The 21,332-nt window shown below is 47.6% G+C and overlaps 1 protein-coding gene across 5 annotated transcripts; it reads right to left on the bottom strand.

Moving 5' to 3' along the window:
• Positions 1-2,561: 2,561 nt before the first annotated feature.
• VSTM4 (V-set and transmembrane domain containing 4) lies at positions 2,562-21,015 on the bottom strand. Of its 5 annotated transcripts, none has more exons than XM_026688544.2 (8): positions 20,608-21,015; positions 18,163-18,561; positions 11,495-11,551; positions 9,200-9,307; positions 8,718-8,751; positions 7,090-7,196; positions 6,517-6,578; positions 2,562-3,152 (listed from the first exon to the last, which is right to left on the bottom strand). In XM_026688544.2, the coding sequence occupies exons 1-8, from the start codon at positions 20,900-20,902 to the stop codon at positions 3,027-3,029; spliced, it is 1,188 nt and encodes a 395-aa protein (XP_026544329.2). In that variant the 5' UTR covers positions 20,903-21,015; the 3' UTR covers positions 2,562-3,026. The 5 variants fall into 5 exon arrangements, with proteins under 5 accessions (XP_026544329.2, XP_087823777.1, XP_026544331.2 ...); XM_087967650.1 differs by lacking the exon at positions 2,562-3,152 and adding an exon at positions 3,160-4,594 and having other exon boundaries at positions 20,608-21,012; XM_087967651.1 differs by lacking the exon at positions 8,718-8,751 and having other exon boundaries at positions 20,608-21,012.
• Positions 21,016-21,332: the final 317 nt, after the last annotated feature.

Below are 21,332 nucleotides of genomic sequence, written 5' to 3'. Positions count from 1 at the left end.
CTTGGCTTGGACTGATTGATAACTTTGGGACTGGTTTTTTTTTTTTTTTTTTGAAATATCTTGGTTGCTGCAAGAAGAAAGAAGGGGAAAAGAAAAGAAAAGATTTATAATGGCTTTTTCTGTTGAGGAAAGAATATGAGCAAACAAAAAAAGATGGTAAAGATGATTTGAAAGAAGCCTTCCTTTTCTTAGAACTGGTGCTTGCTAACTATCAACAAACATTACAACAGATGAAGACAGCAGAAGAAGAAGAAGGAGAGGAAGAAGCCATTTTTAATGAATTTCAGAATTTAACCAAGAAAGAAGGAAGAGGAAAGGAAGAGAAATAGAAGGACTTAAGATTTAAAAAAACACTTAAGAAGGGAAAAATAAGGTGCAAAATCAATATAATGATAGTAAACAAAAGGAAAAAGGAACACAACAGAAAAGGGAAGCCAGTAAGGCAGAGGCTAGAAGAAGGGGGTTAGAAAGGTTTGGTGGGGAAGAAAGGAAGGGAAAAGGTGGAGAAAAGCTACAAAGTTTTGAAACTAGATGGGAAAAAGGAATCTTTTTAGGGATAAAGGGTAAAGTATAAATTCTTCAAAAAAGATTTTGCAAGGTACATAAGATGATATCGTAGCATTGTATTAGAAATAGAAAACTAAAATGGTTTAAGAGTTGATAAGAGATCAAAATGTTGAAATGTTTAGTAATGATTGATTTTAAAATTTAATAATATTAAAGGAAGGTTTAGAATATTGAGTTTTAATTAAAGAGTTTAATAAGATTATGGTATTGATGTTATTATAAAATTTTTATTTGGTCTGTTTTCAACTGTAGAAAGTTAGCACCCACCCCTCTCCTAGAAGAATGAAATATTATAGGAAATATTTAAAAAAGGCAGAATATTATATTTCCCTGGATGAAGAAAAGGAGAAACATGTTTTAAAGACAAAGCAGCTTCCTGAGCTCCCTGCTTCCCTTTTTTTTTTTTTTTTTTTTTTTTGTTTTTTTTTTTCCGGGTAATTAAACCCTAACTGGGTTCTTTTTATTTTTATAGAAATTTTTTTTTTTTTTTTTTTTTTTTTTTTTTTTAAATTTAATTTTTTTTTTTTAATAAAACACTTTTCCCCCCTCCCCCCCCCCCCCCCCCCCCCCCCCCCCCCCCCCCCCCCCCCCTCCCTCTCCCTCCCCTTCTCCCTCCCCCTCCCCCTCTCCCACCCCCCCCCCCCCCCCCCCCCCCCCCCCCCCCCCCCCCCCCCCCTCCCCCCCCCCCCCCCCCCACCCCCCCCCCAAAAAACCACCACCAACCCCCCACCCCTCCAACCCCCCCCCCCCCCTTCCCCCATTAAAAATCCCCCCCCCCCCCCCCCCCCAAAAATAAAAAAAACAAAAAAAAATAAAAAAAAAAAAAAAAAAACCTTCCCCCAACACCCCAAAACCCCCCCCACCCCCCCCCCCCCCCCCCCCCCCCCCATTCAGCTCCAGGGTGATGGGATGAAGACCTGGCCCTCCAGGAAATGATAGGATTGCCCACCTCACCACCTGGCACCTGGGAAGACTGCATCAGCCAGCACTCAGGTGAAGCCCTGTGGTCCAAAGCCTACAAAGTTGATTAAGACCTCCACCCTGACAGGCTGGGAACCTGACAGCCAATGGGATAAATTTCTTACACAGGAACAGGAAACACTAAGGTGGGGCCCAACAGAGAGTGTAAAACCAAGGGATCCTCAGCATCCCTTCTGTGTTTCGCCCAGGAGCTCCAAGGCATGTGGTCCTGTCCACCGTTAAACCTTCTTTCCAAGCAACTTCCATGACTCCAGCGTCTTTCTTCCCCACTTGGAACTGAACCCAGAAGGATATTTCTCACAACAAAGGGAAAAGGAGACCACTTTGGACTTAGTCAAATTTCTAGTTGTTTTATTTCTGACACTTCCCAGCATATTTTTTTCCTCTCCTTTTAGTTAGTTTGATATAGTGATTATTATCATAAAAGTTCTTAAAGTTGTGTTGAATCACACATTTGGAAATATGGGTCTACTGCGCAGGGACCGTAGTTTAAAAACTGTCAACCCTATTTTAACATCCAGTTGAAAATACATGTTCACTTCCCACGTAGAAGCTTGTTTTATATCTACGCAGAGGGAAAATGGGCTGTTCTCTTTCTGGCAAGGAAAGCAATTCGGTTTTTATTTTAAAGAGGTCCCAAGGGCTGCCAAGTGGCCAAAGACATGGACAGAAGGGACGGATGGAGTTTGAAGGCCAGTCCTGGCTGCCTGCTAGGAGAGTCTGTCAAGGCCAAAGGAAACCACAAGTGGCCCTGAGACCAACCGCTCGGCTGGTGGCCGTGGCCAAGAGGCCACGGGAATGGGCCAAGGGGCTGGCTGGAAAGGAGCAGGGCTGCTTTACATCTGGAGGAGCCCAGCACCACGGAGGGCAGCCGGAGGAAAGCCTCCCCTTCTATACACAGATCAGAGAAGCTGTGAGAGTTGGAAAGCAGCGAACAGCTCACCAAGCACAACTGCCCGCACACTGCAGGACTCTTGCTACCATTTTATGCAATAAAACTTAAGAAATCAGCCTTTTTTTAAATTGAAAAAAATTATTTATTCAAAAATACATTTTCATGGTCTTAATAACATGGAAAAGGAACCAATGTACATTTCTTACATGCCTAGAAATCTTTTGAAAAAATCCTGGGTCTGTAAAATTGTTCTATAGCCACATTCTTCTTCAACCTCAACTGTGAGCCATTTCCCAGCCAACAAAACATTTCATATTCCCACGATCAAGTTCTGATGCAAAGGCAGAGCGTAACTCCCAGTTTTCTATTAATTCTTATTCCTCCAGTTTTTCAAAATGTTTAACATGCCAATCATCCAAAGGAAAGGGGTTACTTTTTTCCCCCCGAGAATGTTTTAAATTCTCTTCCAACTGAAAAGGAGGCAGAACCGCCACTAGCAGGAGGAGGAGGGTGGTGCCTTCAGCTGGTAGGTAGGTCCTTGATTCAGTCCTTGCCACCCCCCCATCCCCCCTCCTTCCTTCCTTCACAGGCTGTTTTCCTGGAAGAGGATCTGAGCGTAGACGGTGGCGGCTGAGGCACCTGCCGCTTCCTGGGGAGGCTTCAGCAGCTCCAGCTCAGCGTAGGTCAGGTTCTCCTCCCTGCCCTTCAGCTGCAAAACAGAAGAGGGCCGCCTGAATCCGCCAGCCGAGGGGGGACTGGCTGCCCTTCAGCTTGGCCCAGGGAGACAAGAGCGAAACAAGCACCCCCAAAATGCCCCCCAACAGGCCTTCCCCACCGCAGGTGGGACCAGCTACTAAAACACCAGGCAGGCTGAAGCAGCGGGAAGCGCTGGGAATGCAAGGCTGGAGGCTTCCCCTTCGCCCCTCCTGGGAGCCTCTCCTTGCAGATCGAAGCCCACGGCGGCACCGGCTGCCTCTGTGGGGGAAAGAGCCCCCCCCCCAGTAGGCGCCCCGGCAGCCTCTGAAGCCCAGCTCCGGGGCCTGGAGCCCATTAGCCAATTTAGCCCTTCCCCCTGGGAGGCGTTTCTGCTCCTTCCCATCCAATAAAGCTGGCCTTTAGTTATAATTCTCATTCAAATTCCAGCCGAAGCATGATGAATTCTGAAAGGGCACAGCAACACCTGGCTCATGTAAATTTTAGAGCTAAGATTTATGAAATTACATCGTCCAGGTGTATTATTACGTTATCTGGAAATTGCATTGTTTTCTTGGGTAGATTATATCTTTATTCCTTCTTTATTCTATTAAGTTTGGATATGAAAAATAACCCTCGATTCTTCCAATACAGGTCACTGGGCAGCCCTGGCTGATGTGTTACTTTCATACATTTTTATGATGTTCCTATAGTAAACATAATTTAATAAAGCCAAAACACACTAAATAAATAATTGCATCTAGAAAAGCAATAAAAGCAAATAAAATTAGTACTTTCATAAGTGGAAAAGGTACTTCAATTACTGCTACAAGCAACGGCACACCATAAAATGTGTAGAATAATTTCCCTTATGCATATTTCCAGTATGTAATAATTTGATTGAAAATATGAAGAAACACACAGGAGGTTCAGAATCGTTGTGCACATACAATTCTCAACTACATATAATAACTGAACGTGGAAGATACGGGTTTTCCAAAGGCCGTTTTCCAAGCAGAAATCTGAGGCTGGGCCATTCCCATTCTGCGTCCCGGGTTACCACGGACAAGTTCGAATAGCTGAAGAAAGAGCTCAAAACATCAACCATAAGGAAATCTTACACGTCGCCTGCACCCTTCCAAGCACGGAACGTTGGACATCTCCAACTGCGGGGCATTCAGCCTATTCAACTCAAGAAAAATAGTGGCCCAAGATAATCATATGGCTGACAATTTAAGGCACTGGGGGAGTGAACAGGAATTTAAGAAGAAAAGCCTGCTTCCTGCTTTGAACAGGGGGTTAAACTAAGACAGCAATACAATAAAATGTAGCCATGATGGACACTGCTGTAAAACAGCGTGATGATTTACAACCTAGACTGTAGCTGTGCTCGCTTCCACCCCAGAAGTTGCCATGTGATGGCATTGCAAAGCACATCTGCAGCTGGAAACACACCATCTAGAGATGCAAAGAAGAATAGCTAACACAACCTCCAGCCCTTCCTCTTTCCCTCATTAAACTTAACTAGCCATAACCCCCAAGACCTCTGGGTATTTTGCAGTGAAATTATTCGTGAAAATCTGCATATTACAATGTGCACCTGAATGAAAAAGGGGAGACAGAAGGGAAGCTCAGGCAGCCTTTGGGCTTCGGGGGGCGTAAGGAGCCGCTCCTGCCGATTCCAAGAAAGGTCAGCATCCGGAAGGAGGGTTTTTAGGCCCCTGGCTGGAGTCATGAAGGCCCCTAATAAAGCCTCCACCCCACGAAGTCCTCACCGGGGAGGGGGGGGGCTCTAGGGAAGCTCATGCTTGTTCTTTGGGGAACCCTTGTGGGGCGAGAGTTTAACCCTTACTTTCCCCCACGGTCCCAAGCACCATTTAGTAGAATGGAAAGAGATGGAGATCTCTCTTGGTTGGACAAAGGTGGGAGCGAGGCTCCTGCATTTCTGCTGGAATTCAGGGAGAGAAAGTGGACCATTTGATGTGAATGTGAAACAAGACTCTTCTTCTTAAGAAGAAAAGTTCGTCTATAAAAGGAAGAATCTTCACTGTATGACGAGGGGTGAGAAGGGATGAAATGCCTCAGGGCGGCGATTCTCTCTCTATCTGTGAGTCCCCAGGAGGCGTTTCATGGCCGAACCTCCCTCTGGAGATCACGGGCAGGGGGGGCATTTTCCCATCTCTCCTCTGGAGGCTTCGCTCCTTGAAAACACACTGCAAACACGAAGAGAAATGGGATCCACCCACTCAGCTGGAAGAGGGATGGGGCCCGGGGGGGGGGGGAGCTTCCAAGCCTTCCCCGGGGGGGAAAAGGGAGGCAGAAGCTTCAGGGAAGCTCTCCAAGCCCCCCACCCCCCAAGGGGCCCCCATGGCCACAGAGAGAGGAGGGGGTTGTAGCCAGGAGCCACTCGGGTGCAAGCAGCTGCCTTCTGGGTGCTTGGAGCAACACTGGCCACAGAAAGCGGAGATCCTCAGCACCGCCAGAAGTAGAGAGACCAAGAAGGACACTCTGTGAAGAAGGAGTTTTTAACTATGTGCTACCGTGAGTTTCAAAGGAGCCCAAAGCACAGAAAGAGTCCAATGAGAACCTGCTTGTTCCAAGTGGAGAAACCCTCCCAGATGCCTCAGGAGCTGGACACCAACCACAGAAGGTCAGCCGGCCGGCCGGCCAGCCTCCAGGTGGGAGGGCTCCGTCTGCCCAAAAGGGGGTGGGGGAGGGCTTTGGGGGTGAAACTGGGCTTTGGTTGGGGCGAAAGGGCAACAGGGCTGACTGGTGCAGTCTTAGGGAATGTTGCACGGACACACCACAAGGAAGGAGCTGGAAAACTAGCCTCCCCTCCCCTCCCCTTATGGAAAAGCCCCCCTTTTCCCCCCTCTGGCCCTGAAAAGGAGGGGAGCCTCCTGCACTGAGCCAGAAGTCCACAGATGCCTTCAGAAGGCTAGCCCGGTCCTTCGCTTGTGTTTCTCTGCTCAGGTAAGGAAATGCCTCTGAAAAGACGGCCCAGGAGGTCCCCAGGTGGCCTTCCTCTAGTGTGAGAGTCCCTCGTGTGCTTCCCATCCAACTTACCCCGACAGGATGCTACGAAAATGAAACTGAGGCCGAGGCTTGTATACAAAAAAGCAGTGAAATGTGTACAGGACGTGGCCTTAAACTCTTCAGATGACAAATGGACACACAAGGAGCAATTCAATTCTGCAGGAGCTGCCATGGACACAGACAGCCAAAGAAAGGATGCCTAGCATGCAGACCCCACCCAAACCATCCCGAGAGGAAAGGAAGAAGAAAGGAAAGGAAGAAAGAAAGGAAGGAAGGAAGGAAACCAAATTCACACATTAGAGAACCCACAGAAAGTAAGGAAAAATCTCCACCGTGCTACTCACCAAGGTGACCTTCCTTTGTGGTTTCAGGAGTTTTGGCTTTGAGAAGGCGTGGGATGTTGGTGCTGTTAAAAATAAGGACAGATAACTGGCCTCTGGCTGCCATATGAATCCAGGCAAGAGTGAAAGGCACCTGGCACTCATTCAGCCCGCCTGCAGCTGGCCAGGATATGCCCCCCCTCCGGATCTGCTGGGCGTCCCTGGCAGCCCAAGGCCCCCTTTCCCCCACGGGGGGGGGAGGCTGTGGCTTCTGTCTCCTCTGGGGAACGGCTTGGAGGAAACAGAAAGGCTTCACCCCAAACAGTTGCCAATTCTCCATTCAGGACGATTTGGAAGTCACATAAAAATAAGGATAAGAGTTATGGGAGATGGAAAAAGGAAGAGGGCAGCCCAGGAGAATGCAGCCCCTTACCTACAATAAAGGAAGGAGGATACAAGGGTTGGACGGGATTTCGGGAGACCATCCAGCCCAACGTCCTGTATGCCAGGACAGTCCAGCAAAGGAGCGCTCCTTCCTTCGGACACCCCAGTCAGCCTCCCTCCCCGGGGTCAAAGGGCTCCTAACCTCACAGATACCTTTGGCAGGAACTGCTGGGGGGCCTTCGGTCGCCTTGGACCCTTTCCTCTGGGTGGGGGGCCCTGGAGGCCCGGTTGCCTTGCTGGGACTTCCTGCCTCCTGCAAGCTGGGAGATGAGAGAGAGAGAGAGAGAGAGAGAGAAGGAGAGGGCCTGGTAATCTTCAAATTCTCTTATATTCGCTGTCTTACCAATTCATTTGATTTATTTAATTCATTTATTTATGCATTCAAGTAAATAAAACGGAGAGAGTATGTTAGTGTGGGGGAGAATAATCAAAATCATTATAATTGGGATAACAAAAATATAGCCTGGAATAGCATAACTAGTATAAGAGTAACTCACATTCACCCAAACCTCTTCAGCCTCTTTATCTCTCACACACAAAAGGTGAATCCTGCCAGTAATCCACACACTAAGAGCACAAGTAGCCTAAGCAACACATCAGCCACACCGGAGGTGGGCCAAAGCATTATTGTTCAAGGCAGATCTGTCCTCCCCAAACATAACAAGGGAAGGGAAACCAGGCCACGCCTAGGAGAGCCAATTCGTCCTATCATTGGCACCTCAACTAGGGCAAATAGTAGCAACCGTGTTTAGCTAAGAAGAGAGAGAAGCAACCTAGAACTAAGGAGGAATTTCCTGACACTTAGAACAATTCATCAGTGGAACAACTGGCCTCCAGAAATTGTGAAGGCTCCAACACCGGAAGTTTTGAAGAAGAGATTGGACAACCATTTGTCTGAAATGGGTATAGGGTTTCCTGAAGCAAGGGGGTTGGACTAGAAGACCTTCGAGGTCTCTTCCAACTGTTTTCTATTTTATTCTATTCCTTTCTTATTCTATTCTATATTCTATTCTATATTCTATTCTATTCTATATTCTATTCTATTCTACTCTATTCTATTTCTATTCTATTCCTTTCTTATTCTATTCTATATTCTATTCTATTCTATATTCTATTCTATTCTACTTTATTCTATTTCTATTCTATTCTTATTCTATTCTATATTCTATTCTATTCTATATTCTATTCTATTCTATTCTATTCTATTCTTATTCTATTCTATATTCTATTCTATTCTACTCTATTCTATTCCTTTCTTATTCTATTCTATATTCTATATTCTCTATTCTCTATACTTATTCTATTCTATTCTATTCTATTCTATTCTATTCTATTCTACTCTACTCTACTCTACTCTACTCTATTCTATTCTATTCTATTCTAAAGACTCAATCTCCAACATATTTTTTTTGTTTTTTTTAATGTTGTACACTGCCTGGAGTAATGGTATCTGAGTTGGGTGGCTATATAAATTTGTAACAAATAAAATAACAAAAATAAATAAAATAACAAATAAAAATATTTCAACGAAGAGGACACGAAGGGAATAGGTTCCATGGGCTCACAGACGGCCCGTATTCTACAACCACCGATGATTCTCAGTGCTCTTCTGAAGTGGACATTCCTCCTTTGTGCCTTTTATGGCACGGATTAAAAGGCTCTCAAAATAATTTCCAGGACTTAAAATATACTATTCTCAAGCTAGGAGGACAACTAAAGTCAATATTTTTGTAGAAAAATGAAAGGTTGTAGTTCTCAAAAAGAAGCTTCTTCTCCCCTACCTTTTCTTAGGAGACTTCACCAAGTTACATTTCGCTGTGAAAAGAATACAGAAATATGAAAAACAGAAATTAAGGAAAGTATTGCTGGGCATAGTAATTTTCACTTGGGTGCGATTTCTGGAGGAGTGAGGATCACTTTCTTTCCTTTGTTCACTTAAAACACTGCAGGGCAGCACCTCAATTTTCTGTGCAAAATTTGGGAAGCTCTCTGTTTATGCACAATTTTCTGTATTACAAATTATTTACCAAATTTAGATACCACCCATCTAACCATCTAAGACAGTGACTCTGGGTGGTTTACAAGGGCCAAAGATCTCTTAATCATTTAATGTTAGAAATAAGTATTTTGAACATAGTCAAAGAGAAATTTGCAGAACATTCAGAGATAAAAATTGAATAAACAATGCAGGATTAGTAAATTCAGTGGCAATATATTTAAACTACAGAAGGACAGGAATCTTGTATATTGGCAATGGGCTCACCGTGGGATCGCCTCCTGTTGCTCAAGGTCTGGCAGAGGGTGACCAGAGCGAAGAGAAGGATGCTCAGGATCCCTGCTGAGCACATCAGCACCACGTAGACAGAGAGGTCTGCAGAGGCCCGGAGAAGAAAGGCGCTGTCAGCTGGGAGACACGCCCCCCGCCCCACCTCAAGAGGGGTGGAGCTTCAAGGGTGGAGCACATGTCTACCCCAAGGGCCCAGGGCCGTGTCACCCTAAGCAACCCCCCAATTTCTGCTGTGGCTTATGCAAAATGTGGGCCGATTGACCCATTTAATGGTTTGTGTCTTTCCATATAGGCGTAATCTATAGTTTACACTGCTGATCTTCGATTGCAAAAAATGTTACTGTGGTTATTGGACTTTATCTGGTTGTTTTGTTTTGTTTACCTGTGTTTACCTGTGGGAGAAATAATTCTCTGATCCAAATGCTGCAGGTAAGTCAGTGTATTAAGCTGAGATCAGAAAGAGAGGAAAGTAGCAATCTGTTTATATAAACTGTAGTTTTTAGTGTTCTGTAATTTATTTGAAGGTGGACCCCCTTAAGATTCTCATGTGCATGTCTGTGTGTCTGTGTTGCAGCTTTGATGTATCTCTTCTGAAAGTCCACTTAGCTTAGTCCACTTAACTTTTTTTAAAAAAAATTATATTAAATATTTAAATAGTTTAAACATGTATTCCCTTACCAATATCTTGCCTTTTTATTTTTAAACTTTTAAAAGTAAATGTGTTTCAGTTTATCAGTTTATTGATTTTTTTCAACTTTTCTTGACTCACAAAAAATACGGGTTTGCTTTTTAGACAAGCAGTTTTTATATCCATGTTATCTTTAATGGCCTTTTGGAATGTTAATGGCCAGAGAAATCTCAAAGGAAAAGGATCTTTTCCAAATTGTGTGATCCGAATTTCCTGGAAGTAGCTCTTAAACTTCCTGATAAGAAGTTTTTTCAAATTAATCAGATGGATAGGCTAAATATATAATTGCAGTAATTGAAACCAGGTAGAATAATGATTATAAATAATAAATTTTCAAATGTGATTACATCTGATACTATTTTTAAATATTGATTATTATACTCCAAGTAAGCACAAACCAGAAATTTTACATACGGTGGTGCTGAAAAGTTTCTTCTTCACACAAATGTAGCTTTGGGTCATTTTTTCAATAAATAAATAAAAATACAATATTATTCACTAATTTGTTTAATTGGTTTCCCTTTACCGAGTTTTAGGACATGTGGAGAACAGATAATGTTTTATTTCATGTTTATGCAGAAATATTGAAAATTCAAAAAGGTTCACAACTTTTAAACATCACTATAGATATTATACCTGCCTTTTAAGAATGAATCATGAAATTATGATGTGATTTTAATCAAGTTTTGAATCTTTTGCTTGACCAATCAAATGCTATTCCACGTAACCAATAAAATGTACTTACCTTATATTTACTGGAATTTGTTGACTACAGTAAAATTCAAATCTATCAAACTATTATTTTTCAAACTCCCTATTAGATCTATTTTCAACTAAATAACTCTAATATGAGTTGTTTCAAAATAAGACGGGCAGCAAATAAAATAAATTAATTAATTTTCTATTGGTATACTTAACATGTTCCATAAATTCTCTTTATTTCCAAAAAAATGTTCTACTGGTCCAAAATAATATTTAAATAGATCATTATCAAAAGGTTCACATTGTCTAAATCAGGTGGAAAAATTTGAGGGTTTTAATTTAATTATTGTTTGGGGCACCTTTAATAAACATATTCATGGCTGGATTATTTTATAATGCTTCACAGAAATAAGAGGATGAAATCTGGACACCTCCAAAGTAATTTCAAGCAAAAGAGGAAGCGAAATTATTCGGCTCATCTGTGTGGAATTTAGATGACGCTTTTCTACATATATAGACAGACTATAAATAAAATCAGTATAACTGTGGCAAAGGGAAAAGGACAGAAAAGCATGGCTCCTCCTTGCTCACAGCAGGCTCAGTTCCTTCACCCCTCAAGCATTTTATCCCCGATACATAAACACTATTTACACCCACGCTGGAAACGGGAGAGGCCAAAACAGACAGGTGTCCAACTGGAAACATAATGGCTAAAAGCCTCCTTGTCAAAGATACTCCAGCCACACAAAGTGTGGCCATCGTCCCACTAGCAATTCACACAGCTAAACTTTGGGACAAGCATCTTGGTTTTTTAAATTAAGGTTTCACAAAACCATATTTTACTAGATCTGTGAAGAATAAAAGGGAAAATTTTACTTAACCTTCAAAAAATGCCCAAGCGTTGTGTTTTTCCTCATCCAAAAACCGGGATGGAAACACTGAAAAAGAAAGAAGGAAGTGATCGCCTGCACAAAATAGTTTTGCATCTAAAAAATAAATCTAATATCAACTTTCACTTAATTTGGAATCTTTAGAAATTATAATTCTGCTGCACATAAACATCTGTCACATTTTTAGTCTGTGTCTCTTGCAATACAAGGATTTAAAACATTACATTATTTTTGGCTAGTTCTAAGGGTGAACATGGACCTCTTCCGATGAGTCAGAACTTCTTGCTAGTTCCCTATTCTGGTAATTCTATTTGGCTGTCTTTGCAACTTTCTGGTTTGACTTGTATAAATAACCATTAATTCTAATTTAGTGACACTTGTACAAACAATAGTGGACGTTTTCCTCTACTTTTTCCAATATTTTGTAAATTCTCCTGCAATTTTGTATTTTGTAAAGTTTTATTCTTTTTCTCCTTCCTTTGTCAACTCTAATTCTTTTCTTTTTCATTAAAAAAAATGTTGTCATGATAGAGCCTGAAATGTTTCCATAAATGTTAAGCAGAATCTATATAGCATCACCAAAAACAACCATTAAAATTAATCAAGGAGACTAATCAACTAATCAAGAAACTAATTAAGAAACTAATCAAGGAGGGAAGCAACCTGGAACTAAGGAGAACTCTTCTGACAAGTGAGAACAATTGTGGAGTCGGACCTGGTTGCCTTCAGAGGTTCTGGGTGCTCCAACACTGGAAGTTTTCAAGAAGAGCCTGGACAGCCATTTGTCCGGGATGGCTCCTGCCTGAGGAGCAGGGGGTTGGACTAGAAGGCCTCCAGGGTCCCTTCGGACTCTATTATTCTGTTTAAATCTCTTTGAAAGGGTATAGGCGATATGGAATAGTATTTGATACGGGGACAGGTTATTTTCATGAACACTGTTTGAAACCGATTTCAAGAACCAGAGAAATCCATTCAGCATACTACAAATTTTATCTCCCAAACAATACTGCAGATGCTGAGTTGCTATTTCCTGTTGCTCATCGCCTGGGTCCTGGGCAGGCCTGCAAAGGGGGGAGGGGGGGAGATTCTCCCCCAGAAGTCCACCAAACTCCTGAAAGATAAGCAGGCAGGTAAATGGGAGCAGCAACCTGGGGATGCCTTTGGCACCAAGAAAAGAGATCCAGGGTCAGCTGGGGATCGTCCATCAGCAGAAGAAAATAATAATACATCACATCAAAACCCGTGCCATGAAGTTGCACAGACATTACAGCTCTACCACAGACAGTCATGGGCTTTTTTTAGAAGAAATGGACGCTTTAGAGTAGAGCTGAAGCCGAGAACCCACCAGCGATGGCAGAGCTGGAGAAAGTCAGCTGGCGGCTGAAGTGGACTGAGAGAAGGGAGAGGAAGGTGGCCACATATATCATTTCAGTTGCAAAGCATGTAATTTTCCTCCTCCCCACTCTTATAATTGCTTCCACCATCCCGAAATTAATGGGAGAAAACATTTAGTCATTTCTGAATAAACAAACACTGCACAGTTTTGCCGTTTAAGTCCCCTTAAGTCACGTCTAGAGGAATAAAACGCCATTTCCCCCTGAGGCTTACTCGCCTGTCCTTTGCTGAGGATCTTACGCGTCCGACCACCCGGGTCAGCTCATTCACACAGAAGTTCACACCACATGGAAGATCACACGTTCCTATCAGACTCTGACCTTCAACTAGGCAGAATTGGAAAGAGACAGAATTTTTATTGAAACACAACTGTTAGGGAAGTTCAGATATGGAGGCACCTATTTTTCTTTTGTACTTGTGAGATTTCACAAATTCTCTCTGTATTCTAATATATTTTTTGCCAGATGTGGGTTGTGGTAAGCACATATCCAAATTGTATTTATTTTTCTGGCTCATAATAAATATGAGCATATATATGAATGTATTTTTTTAAAAAAAGAGTCTACAACTGCAATCCATTTTTCTCTCTCCATTTGTTAAAGTATTGTTTGTGTGTATGGATGTCAATCACTTTGCACAACAACCTGTTTGTTCTCCTTTCTGTTTAAAACTTCAGGAGAAAAGGAAGGAAGAGGCCAACCAGGACACCCAGGACTGTCTGTGGCTTGGCAACCCGAAGAGAGAATCCATCCATGGGACCCAACAAGGACCACAGACAAGGGGGTCGCATCACAACTGTGTTCCTAGTTCCTCTTTCTTGATTAGCCTGTTGACCATATCACACACACACCCTTTTGTAAACATGCGGGTGTCCTTGCACGTCCCAAAGGGATTGTGGCAGCCCTTCCTTCCGCAGGGACTCTGCTGGGACCCCCTGGCCTCTTTCGATGCCGTGCAGATGCCTCAGCTGAGAGCTCAAAGCCACCGCTTGATTTCACAAGCTCTTCACACAACCCCATTTTTTCCTATGGTTTCATGAAGAGGAAAACCACCACACAAGGAGGAAATAAAGGGTAGGGTGGAGTCAGAAGCGGCAGAACATGAGCTCAGGGAATGCACAACAGCAAAGTAGGAGGTTTGCACTTATACTTTATGGACCCCAGCGGAGCCTTTGGCCGTGCAAAACAGGACCAACCTAAAGGCTGCTGAACGTTCGGGAGAAGATGGCAACATCCTTCTGGCGAACCTTTGCAGCAAGCGAGAACCTCCCGGAAGAAAGGGGTTCAAAAGAGGGAGGGAAGGACATGAGGAAGCACAGTGCCCACAACTGCCTTTTGTAAGATGGGAGGACATATCAAGACCATAAATAAATATGTGGTAGTTTAAGACATGCAGCGAACGCATAAGAATGGAAAGACTGCAAAGTAAAGTTAGGAACTCTTGGAAATGCTGGTTGTGAAAATGAAAGTCGGGGCTAGTGCAAGAAGTCCTCATCTTACAACAGGTCAGTTAGCGACCCTTCAAAGCTACGATGGAACTGAAACAAGACGGCTTCTGGCAGCTTCTCATAGCTGTGGACCTTTGCAGCACCCCAGGATGATCCTATTGTGGTCAAAATTCAGGCGCCTGGCCCCTGGCCACCCTCAGGAGCGTTGCTGCGTCCCAAGGCCACGCGGCCCCCTTTGGCGAATCAGGACCCGTGTCAGGAGGGAAGGGGACAAAGGGGAAGTCGGTCGTGTTTGGTGAACCTACAGTTGACAATGAAGAAGTGAATGCGGAAGGAAAGTTTGCTTTCTTGGGCTCAAGAAGAGACAAAGACGGACAGCTCGGTGGAGGCGTAAAGAGGCTACTGAACCTCGGGAGAAAGGCAAGGACCCTTCATTGAGATGAAGATCCCGAAGACAGTGGAGACTCGCAACCCTCAACCCACCGGCCTTTGCAGCGTCAGGCCAAGCTGGCTTCCAAAAGCTGACCAAGAGCCAGAGGGAACCAAGCCAAGCCTTCTCTGAATTACCAGGGGTTTTTATTTATTCCTCCATCACAATAAACCAACAAACAAGTAATCCTCCACACCTTCTTCATCCACACGTCTTATAGGCTTCAGGGAGCTTCATTTCGAGATTCCCAAATTCTAGTATGCTAGAAAGAGAGCAACCACTGACCGCAGCTTCATCAGGGACAATAACGACAATGGCGGTTTATACCAAGAATCCATCCTGTGTCCCGTTTCTCCCCCCCCACCCCCCCAAAATCCCTTCCTCCTCAGCCATGGAGCTCTGGTGCCCTTTTGATTCCCTATGTGGCTACGGCCATTTATCATTGCATATTTGAGCTTTATAATGTTTAACCTCTGTTTTGGAAACCATCTAGAGAGCTGCACAGTTAACATGAGGTAAACAATTTGCTGTTCGTTCTCCTGTAAGGAAAGCCAAGGAAAGGGGTCTCTTTTGTGCTTCCCACACCTCCCGGGGAGGTTTAGAAGCTGAGCCAGGAGGCCTCCCGATGCCTCCGAAGATCCTCCGTCCTCCAGGCCACGGCTGTCCCAAGGGGGCTTTTCCAAGGGGCAACTGGACTTCCTGGAGCGAAACGTCTCCAAAGAAAAAAGCAGGAAGTCCAGCTGCCTCTTGGAAAAGCCCCTTTGGCTTCGGCCTGTACACTAAACCGGCCTGAGGAGTTTTCTTTTTTTTTTTAAAGGGCATCTCAAAGGAATGGCGAACCCAGAGGAAAACCCGAGAGAGGATGCAACTCGGCTCCATTTCCAGGTACAAATTCCTAGCCCCTCCCTGGACGACGCCTGCAAGTCTCAGGTGTGGCTGAAGGGCCTGGGAAACACTTCCCCTTGAACTGCTTCTCCTCCAGTGGAAGGAGGAGGAGGAGGAGGAGGAGGAGGAAGGTGGCAGCAGCCCTGGCAGTGGCTGGCTAAGGGCTCCCTTCCGATCTCCTCCCCACTTGAGTGAGGCTGCTGGGAAGCTCCCCCTTCCGTTGTCCCAGAGCCAAGCGAGGCTGGGTCCCCCGGCAGATGTTCCACTTCCAGCCACAGCCGCAGCTACACAGGCACCCGGGTCCAATTCTGCCTGGCCAGCAAGGCTCCCTCCCTCCCTCCCTTCAGGGGTGGGGGTGGGTGGGCTCGCCGTCTTGCTCGGGAGAAGGGGGAACCTTCCGCGGGACATCCCCACGTGACACGGCCAGAGGTTGGGGCCTCTTCCCACCCGAGCGACCCCCGGGGGGGGGGTCAGCTCAGGCTCTGAGGCCAGAACCACCGTCCTCTCTAGGGCAGCTGAGCAGAGGAGACCCATCTTCCACAGCCGGAATGCCCCGGGCCTGCTGCCGAAGGAGAGACCTGCCCTCCTCCTCTTCCCCCATCGGGGCCACCGTGGGCCACCTCCTTTCTGATGCCGCTGAGCTCCCGGGGCCAGGCACAGGGAGGGGAACTCGGCCCTGGGGCCACCCGCCCCTCCGCCGCCCAGAGGGGATGGGCTGCCTGAGCCAGCCGGGCGGGTGGGCGGGAGAGGCTGCTGACGGCTGCAGTCCTGCCAGGGAGAAGCCGGATTTACAGCTGGCCTTTAAAACGCTCCTTCGCTATGGGAAAAGGAGGCTTCCTGTGGCTGGGCTGGCTGGCTGGTGGCTCTGCCTGTTTCCACAGGCAAGGAGCCACCAGGAACAGGCCAACGTGGAGCTCCCACGACTGGAGCTGTTGGGGCTGCTGCGAAATTCAGGTGGGGGAGTGAAAGTGCAGAGCGTGTCCTGTGGCTCTGCAGAAGGCTCCCTCTCCACACAGGCAGCTCTTTTCCTTTCTTTCTTTTTTCCCCTCCTTCCCTTCCCTTTCCTTCCTTCCCTTCTAGGAAGCAATTTTCTTTGTGATCACCCCACTAAACCAGAAATCAAGTTTCAAAAAATCAACGTATCCCTTCATGGGCTTTTTTTTTTTTTTAAGTATTTCTTACTGGTACTTTCAAAATCATCTCCTCTAAAAGAGAAAGAAAGAAAAACTTTGCTACATTGATTGCAATGAGCTGCTTACCACCAGACCTCCTTTTGCAGCCCTGGATCAGGGTTTGTTCTGAGCTCCAAGGATTTCCTACAGCCAGAACACGCCAAAGGTTTTGCTTTGTTCCACACAGAATAGGATCTCCCCCCCCCCGGTGTGTTCTGGGTTTTTCTCTCCAAACACAGACGTTGACCTCTAGTGCAAAACAAAACATACCTTCCATTTCATGCGAGTCCCTAGTTGCAACAACAATCCACTTGCTCCGTTGCTCCTTCTGTTGTGATCGTGTCTGTGGTTCTACATTTCACTGGTGCCAAGAGCCCCTCCTTTAATCCAGCCTGCCAGAAGAGGGCTGCCCACAATCCCAACCAACAGTAAAATTAAAAGCGCTCTGCCCAAAGTACAGCATTATGCCCAGGGGTGGGATTCTACCAGTATCTCCAAGGATCAGCTGGTAGTGAACCGGTTGGGTTTGCTCCGAGGATCAGCTGTTGGGCCCACCTGGGCTCTAGGCTGCGCTTTATACCCTGTTTTTCCAGCTCAGCTGGTCTGCAGGGCACAGTGGATTGCCACGCGTCAGCTGTTGAACACAGAGCGATGGCTGGAGGAGGTCAGCAGCAAACGCTCTGCGTGCGTGCGAAGCCCTTGTTCACCGAACCGGTTGTTACACCTGTTGAATCGCACCTGATTATACCTCAAATATTAACTTCTGCCCAAAACCCAACCTTTGTTTTGTAACAGCCTGCTTGCCCAAAGAATGTTTGCATGCACACACACACACACACACGTGCGTGCGCACACCCCCCCCCCCCTCCTGTTATACAAAGTCATAGGAACATATTATGGAATTTTATGGAGGTTGCTTTTCTATAAATACACAGTAAGATGAGGATCTTTGCACGCATACCCTTGTGGCAGATAAAAGACACAAATATTGTTGAAAGGTATCATTGGAAGGGGTTATTTCCCTTGACAAAGAGATTCATTCATTCACTCCAAGTATCTCAATATACTTAAGACCCAACCGTTACTAATAAGGGATCCTGCAAAAGACAAGGTATTACCTTCTTTGGCTTTCTGTTTTTAAATAACGGGTGGTAACTGTCTTCAGCCAACATGGACAAATCTTAGGCCTTCCGGATGAATGCTTTGCTCTTTCTGAGGTAGTACAACAATCCTACCTAGTGGGTGTATTAGGGGTGTATTGCTTGGACCCCTGACACCTAGATGGCTAAAAACAACAACAACAACAACCCCTCCCGTGTTATTTTCTCACCTTGGACTTCAGTGGAGGCACTTCCATTGGACCAGGAAGTCCACTTGTTCCTTTGCTTGCCGATCTCTTGAACTTTGCAAATGTAGTGCCCTTGTTCGGCTTGCTGGATATTCAGGATCAAAAATGTATACATCGTCCTGTGCTTCTCCTCAAGGAGACGAAGCCTTCGCCTATAGAAGTGACTGGTGTAATTTCCATAGTACTGGACGACCCCAAATTTGGTCATTTTGAGCATCAAGTATTCCTGGGCAGAGGGGAGAGCAAACACCCACCGGACAGCCAAAAGGTTTTCTCTTCGCCTTTTCTGAGAAACGTGGCAGCATAAAGTCACGTTATCTCCAATCAGGTGCTGGGTTCTGGGTCCTGGAGAGACGGTCACGTTCAGAGCTTCACAAATATCTACAAAGCCAAAAAAAAAAAAAACGCTTCTCAGCAGCTTTGACCAACATCGCATCATTTGGTTTGAGATCCTATCTTAACCCACATGTAACAAAATTATGGCTCTTTTTGAAAACAAAAAAAGACTGAGAAATTCTTTTATGTTCTGGGTTATCAGAGAAAAACTGAATCAATTCATTTTTTTCCTTATTACAGATATATTTATCCCAAAACCTTTGTACTTTTTCCCCTAAGATATCACGCTGAGCCTTCTTGGACTTTTAAAAGTTCTTCCACTCTATCTATGCCTAGGTAACTTTACTCTCCAGTAGGGGCGTCCAACCTTGACGACTTTAAGACAGGAGGCCTTCAACTCCCAGAGTTGTGCACCTGTTGGTAACTGAGGATTCTGCACTCCTTTAAGTTTTATGCACTTCTCAAGGTTGGCCACAAGACGACGGATATAAGCAAGGTATAGGTGATAGCAAGTGCTTGGTCTAGTTTGGTGTAGTGGTTAAGGTGCTGGCCTAGGAAGCAAGGTGCCGTGAGTTCTAGTTCTAGTCCTGCCTTAGGCTCGAATGTCATGAAGGCGACTTTGGGCCACTCATTTGCTCTCGGCCTCTCCCACCCTGACACTGTGGGGAAAATAGGGGGAAGAAGGATTGCTATGCATGTGTGCCACCTTAAGTTACTTACAAAGTAATAAAGGTGGGATAAAAACCAAATAAACAAACCAAGTTATGGTAACTATTGCCAGTGGGTCACAGCAGGCACACTAGATATGGAAACAGGCCCATTAACTGGCAGCTGCAGGCAGAGAAGCCAAAGGCCTGGCTAGGAACAGCAGCCCCCCAGCATGGACCACACAAAGGCCAGAACTGCCCTGTCCACACACTTGCGCCCACCCACACACACACACACACTAAAACGCGGAGGTGCTTGAAGCTCCCGAAAGCTGCCCAACGGCTCCAAGTCAACCAGTCCAGTTGTAACCCCCCTCCGGACCTCAGGGTAGCTAAAGGATGGCCTGGTCCCAGTTTCCATCCTGGCCAAAACCCTAAACGGCCGCGCAACGGGGCCCAACAAGCCCCGGACTCCGGTGGGCCTGAGTTGCGGGGCCTAGGGGCCGTTTCCTGCCCCTTTCTTCCTTCAGCCGCAGACCCCAGGCACCAACCCCTTTGCCCTCCAGGGCAGCAAGTGGGGCAGGATGCAGAGCAGACCCTGGCCCCAAACTCCAGGCCGGACCAACCAGGCCTTTCTCTTGGGCGAAGCCGCCTTCCCTCCTCCGGCCGAAGGGAGGCAGAGAAGAAACGCCCGCGCCCCCCCCCCGCTCAGCCCGCGAGCCCCCCCCACCTGTTTTCCAACCCCCTCCCCCCCTCCGTGCCTTGGTTCCCCATCAAAGCGGGAGGGGGGAGGCTGGCTCTGGAAAGGGGAGGGGACACAAACCCCCGCTCCCCCCCCGCGTCTCCGGTTGTAAGGCGGACTTGGAAGAGCCGCGCATCTTCGCCTCCTGCCGGAAGGTTTAAGAGAGAGACCGGAGTAGCCGCTGTCTGAAACCGTCCAGGCTCCCTGCCTGAGCAGCGGGTCGGACTAGAAGACCTCCGAGGTCCCTCCCAACTCTGCCATTCTGCAGAGCGCTGGGCACCGGCTCCCTTGGCTTCCCGGAGGTCCCGCGCGGAGTCCTCCCCCAGGGCCGCACGCGGGAGCGTTGCCCACGGGGCGGTTCAGCGGTTCAGCCTTGAGGCCTTTAGGCATCCGCGCGTTTCCACGTTGGAGGCTGCGAGCGGCGTTCCCTCCCTTCAAGGGGCGCCTCCCGGAGGAGCGCTTGCCTCCTTGACCGGCTCCGCCCAAAGCTCGAGGACGGGGCTCGGCCTTTGGGGCTCTTCCCCCCGAGGACTCGTCGCCTCCCCAAAGCGCCTCCGCGGCCACGGGCGGGACGGGGCGGAGGCGAGCGCCGCTCCGGCGGGGAAGAGCTCGGACAGCCGGGCCCTCGCCCTCTCGGCCGGGGCGCTGATGGGCCAGAACGGCCGCGGGGCTCCAGCTGCCCCTCCCGCCGCTCCCGCTTACCTGCCCAGGGCGCGCCGGCCAGCAGCGCCAGCAGCGCCAGCAGAGGCATCGCGCGGACCGGCGGGCTGCGGGGCTCCCGACCGTCTCTCGCCGCGAAGCGACCTCCCTTCCCGGCCGCGCCACCCCCGACGGCCACGCCGGAAGAGCCCGCTCGCCCGGCCCGGCTGCGCGCAGAGCCCCCGGGGCGCTTCCAGCCGCTGCCGCGCTCCCGGCGAAGGCGGCTGCGGAGGCCGGGCGGAGGGTGGGCAAAGCCGGCAGGCGCCGCCTTCCGAGCCTCCCCCGCGCCGGGCGGCATGTGGCGGCGGAGCGGCGCTCCTAACCGCGCAGCGGCATCCCGCGTCCCGGCGCAGAGGGGGCGGTGGAAGCTCGGCTGCGCGCCTTTCCTGGCGGGGCAACGCTCGGCTTGGGCGCTCTTTGGAGAAGGCGGAGCGGCACCCAGGGATGCGCCGGGGAAGGGCGGCCGCTTCCAGGGGCTCCTCCGGCGGGAGGGGCGGGCCCCGCGTCGGGCGAAGCGGGGCAGGTCGTATGGCGAAGCTCAGCCCGAGCCTCCATTCGGCCGCCCCGTTGCGCCCTCCTCCTCCTTTCGGGCCTGTGGTGGTCGGGCTCTGAAGCCCCTCGGCCCCGGCCGACCCCCCATCTCCGCCCTCCTTGCCTGGCCCTGCCGCCGTTTCTCCAAGGGGGAAGGTCTCCCCGAAGCCCCTCTGGGTCCGATGCGGCCACACCCA

This window comes from Notechis scutatus, chromosome 5 (assembly GCF_049901735.1).
Source record: "Notechis scutatus isolate UNSWTSFEM ecotype Mainland chromosome 5, rNotScu1.2, whole genome shotgun sequence".
Lineage (NCBI taxonomy): Eukaryota > Metazoa > Chordata > Lepidosauria > Squamata > Elapidae > Notechis > Notechis scutatus.
This window is presented reverse-complemented; position numbering and strand designations above follow the sequence as displayed.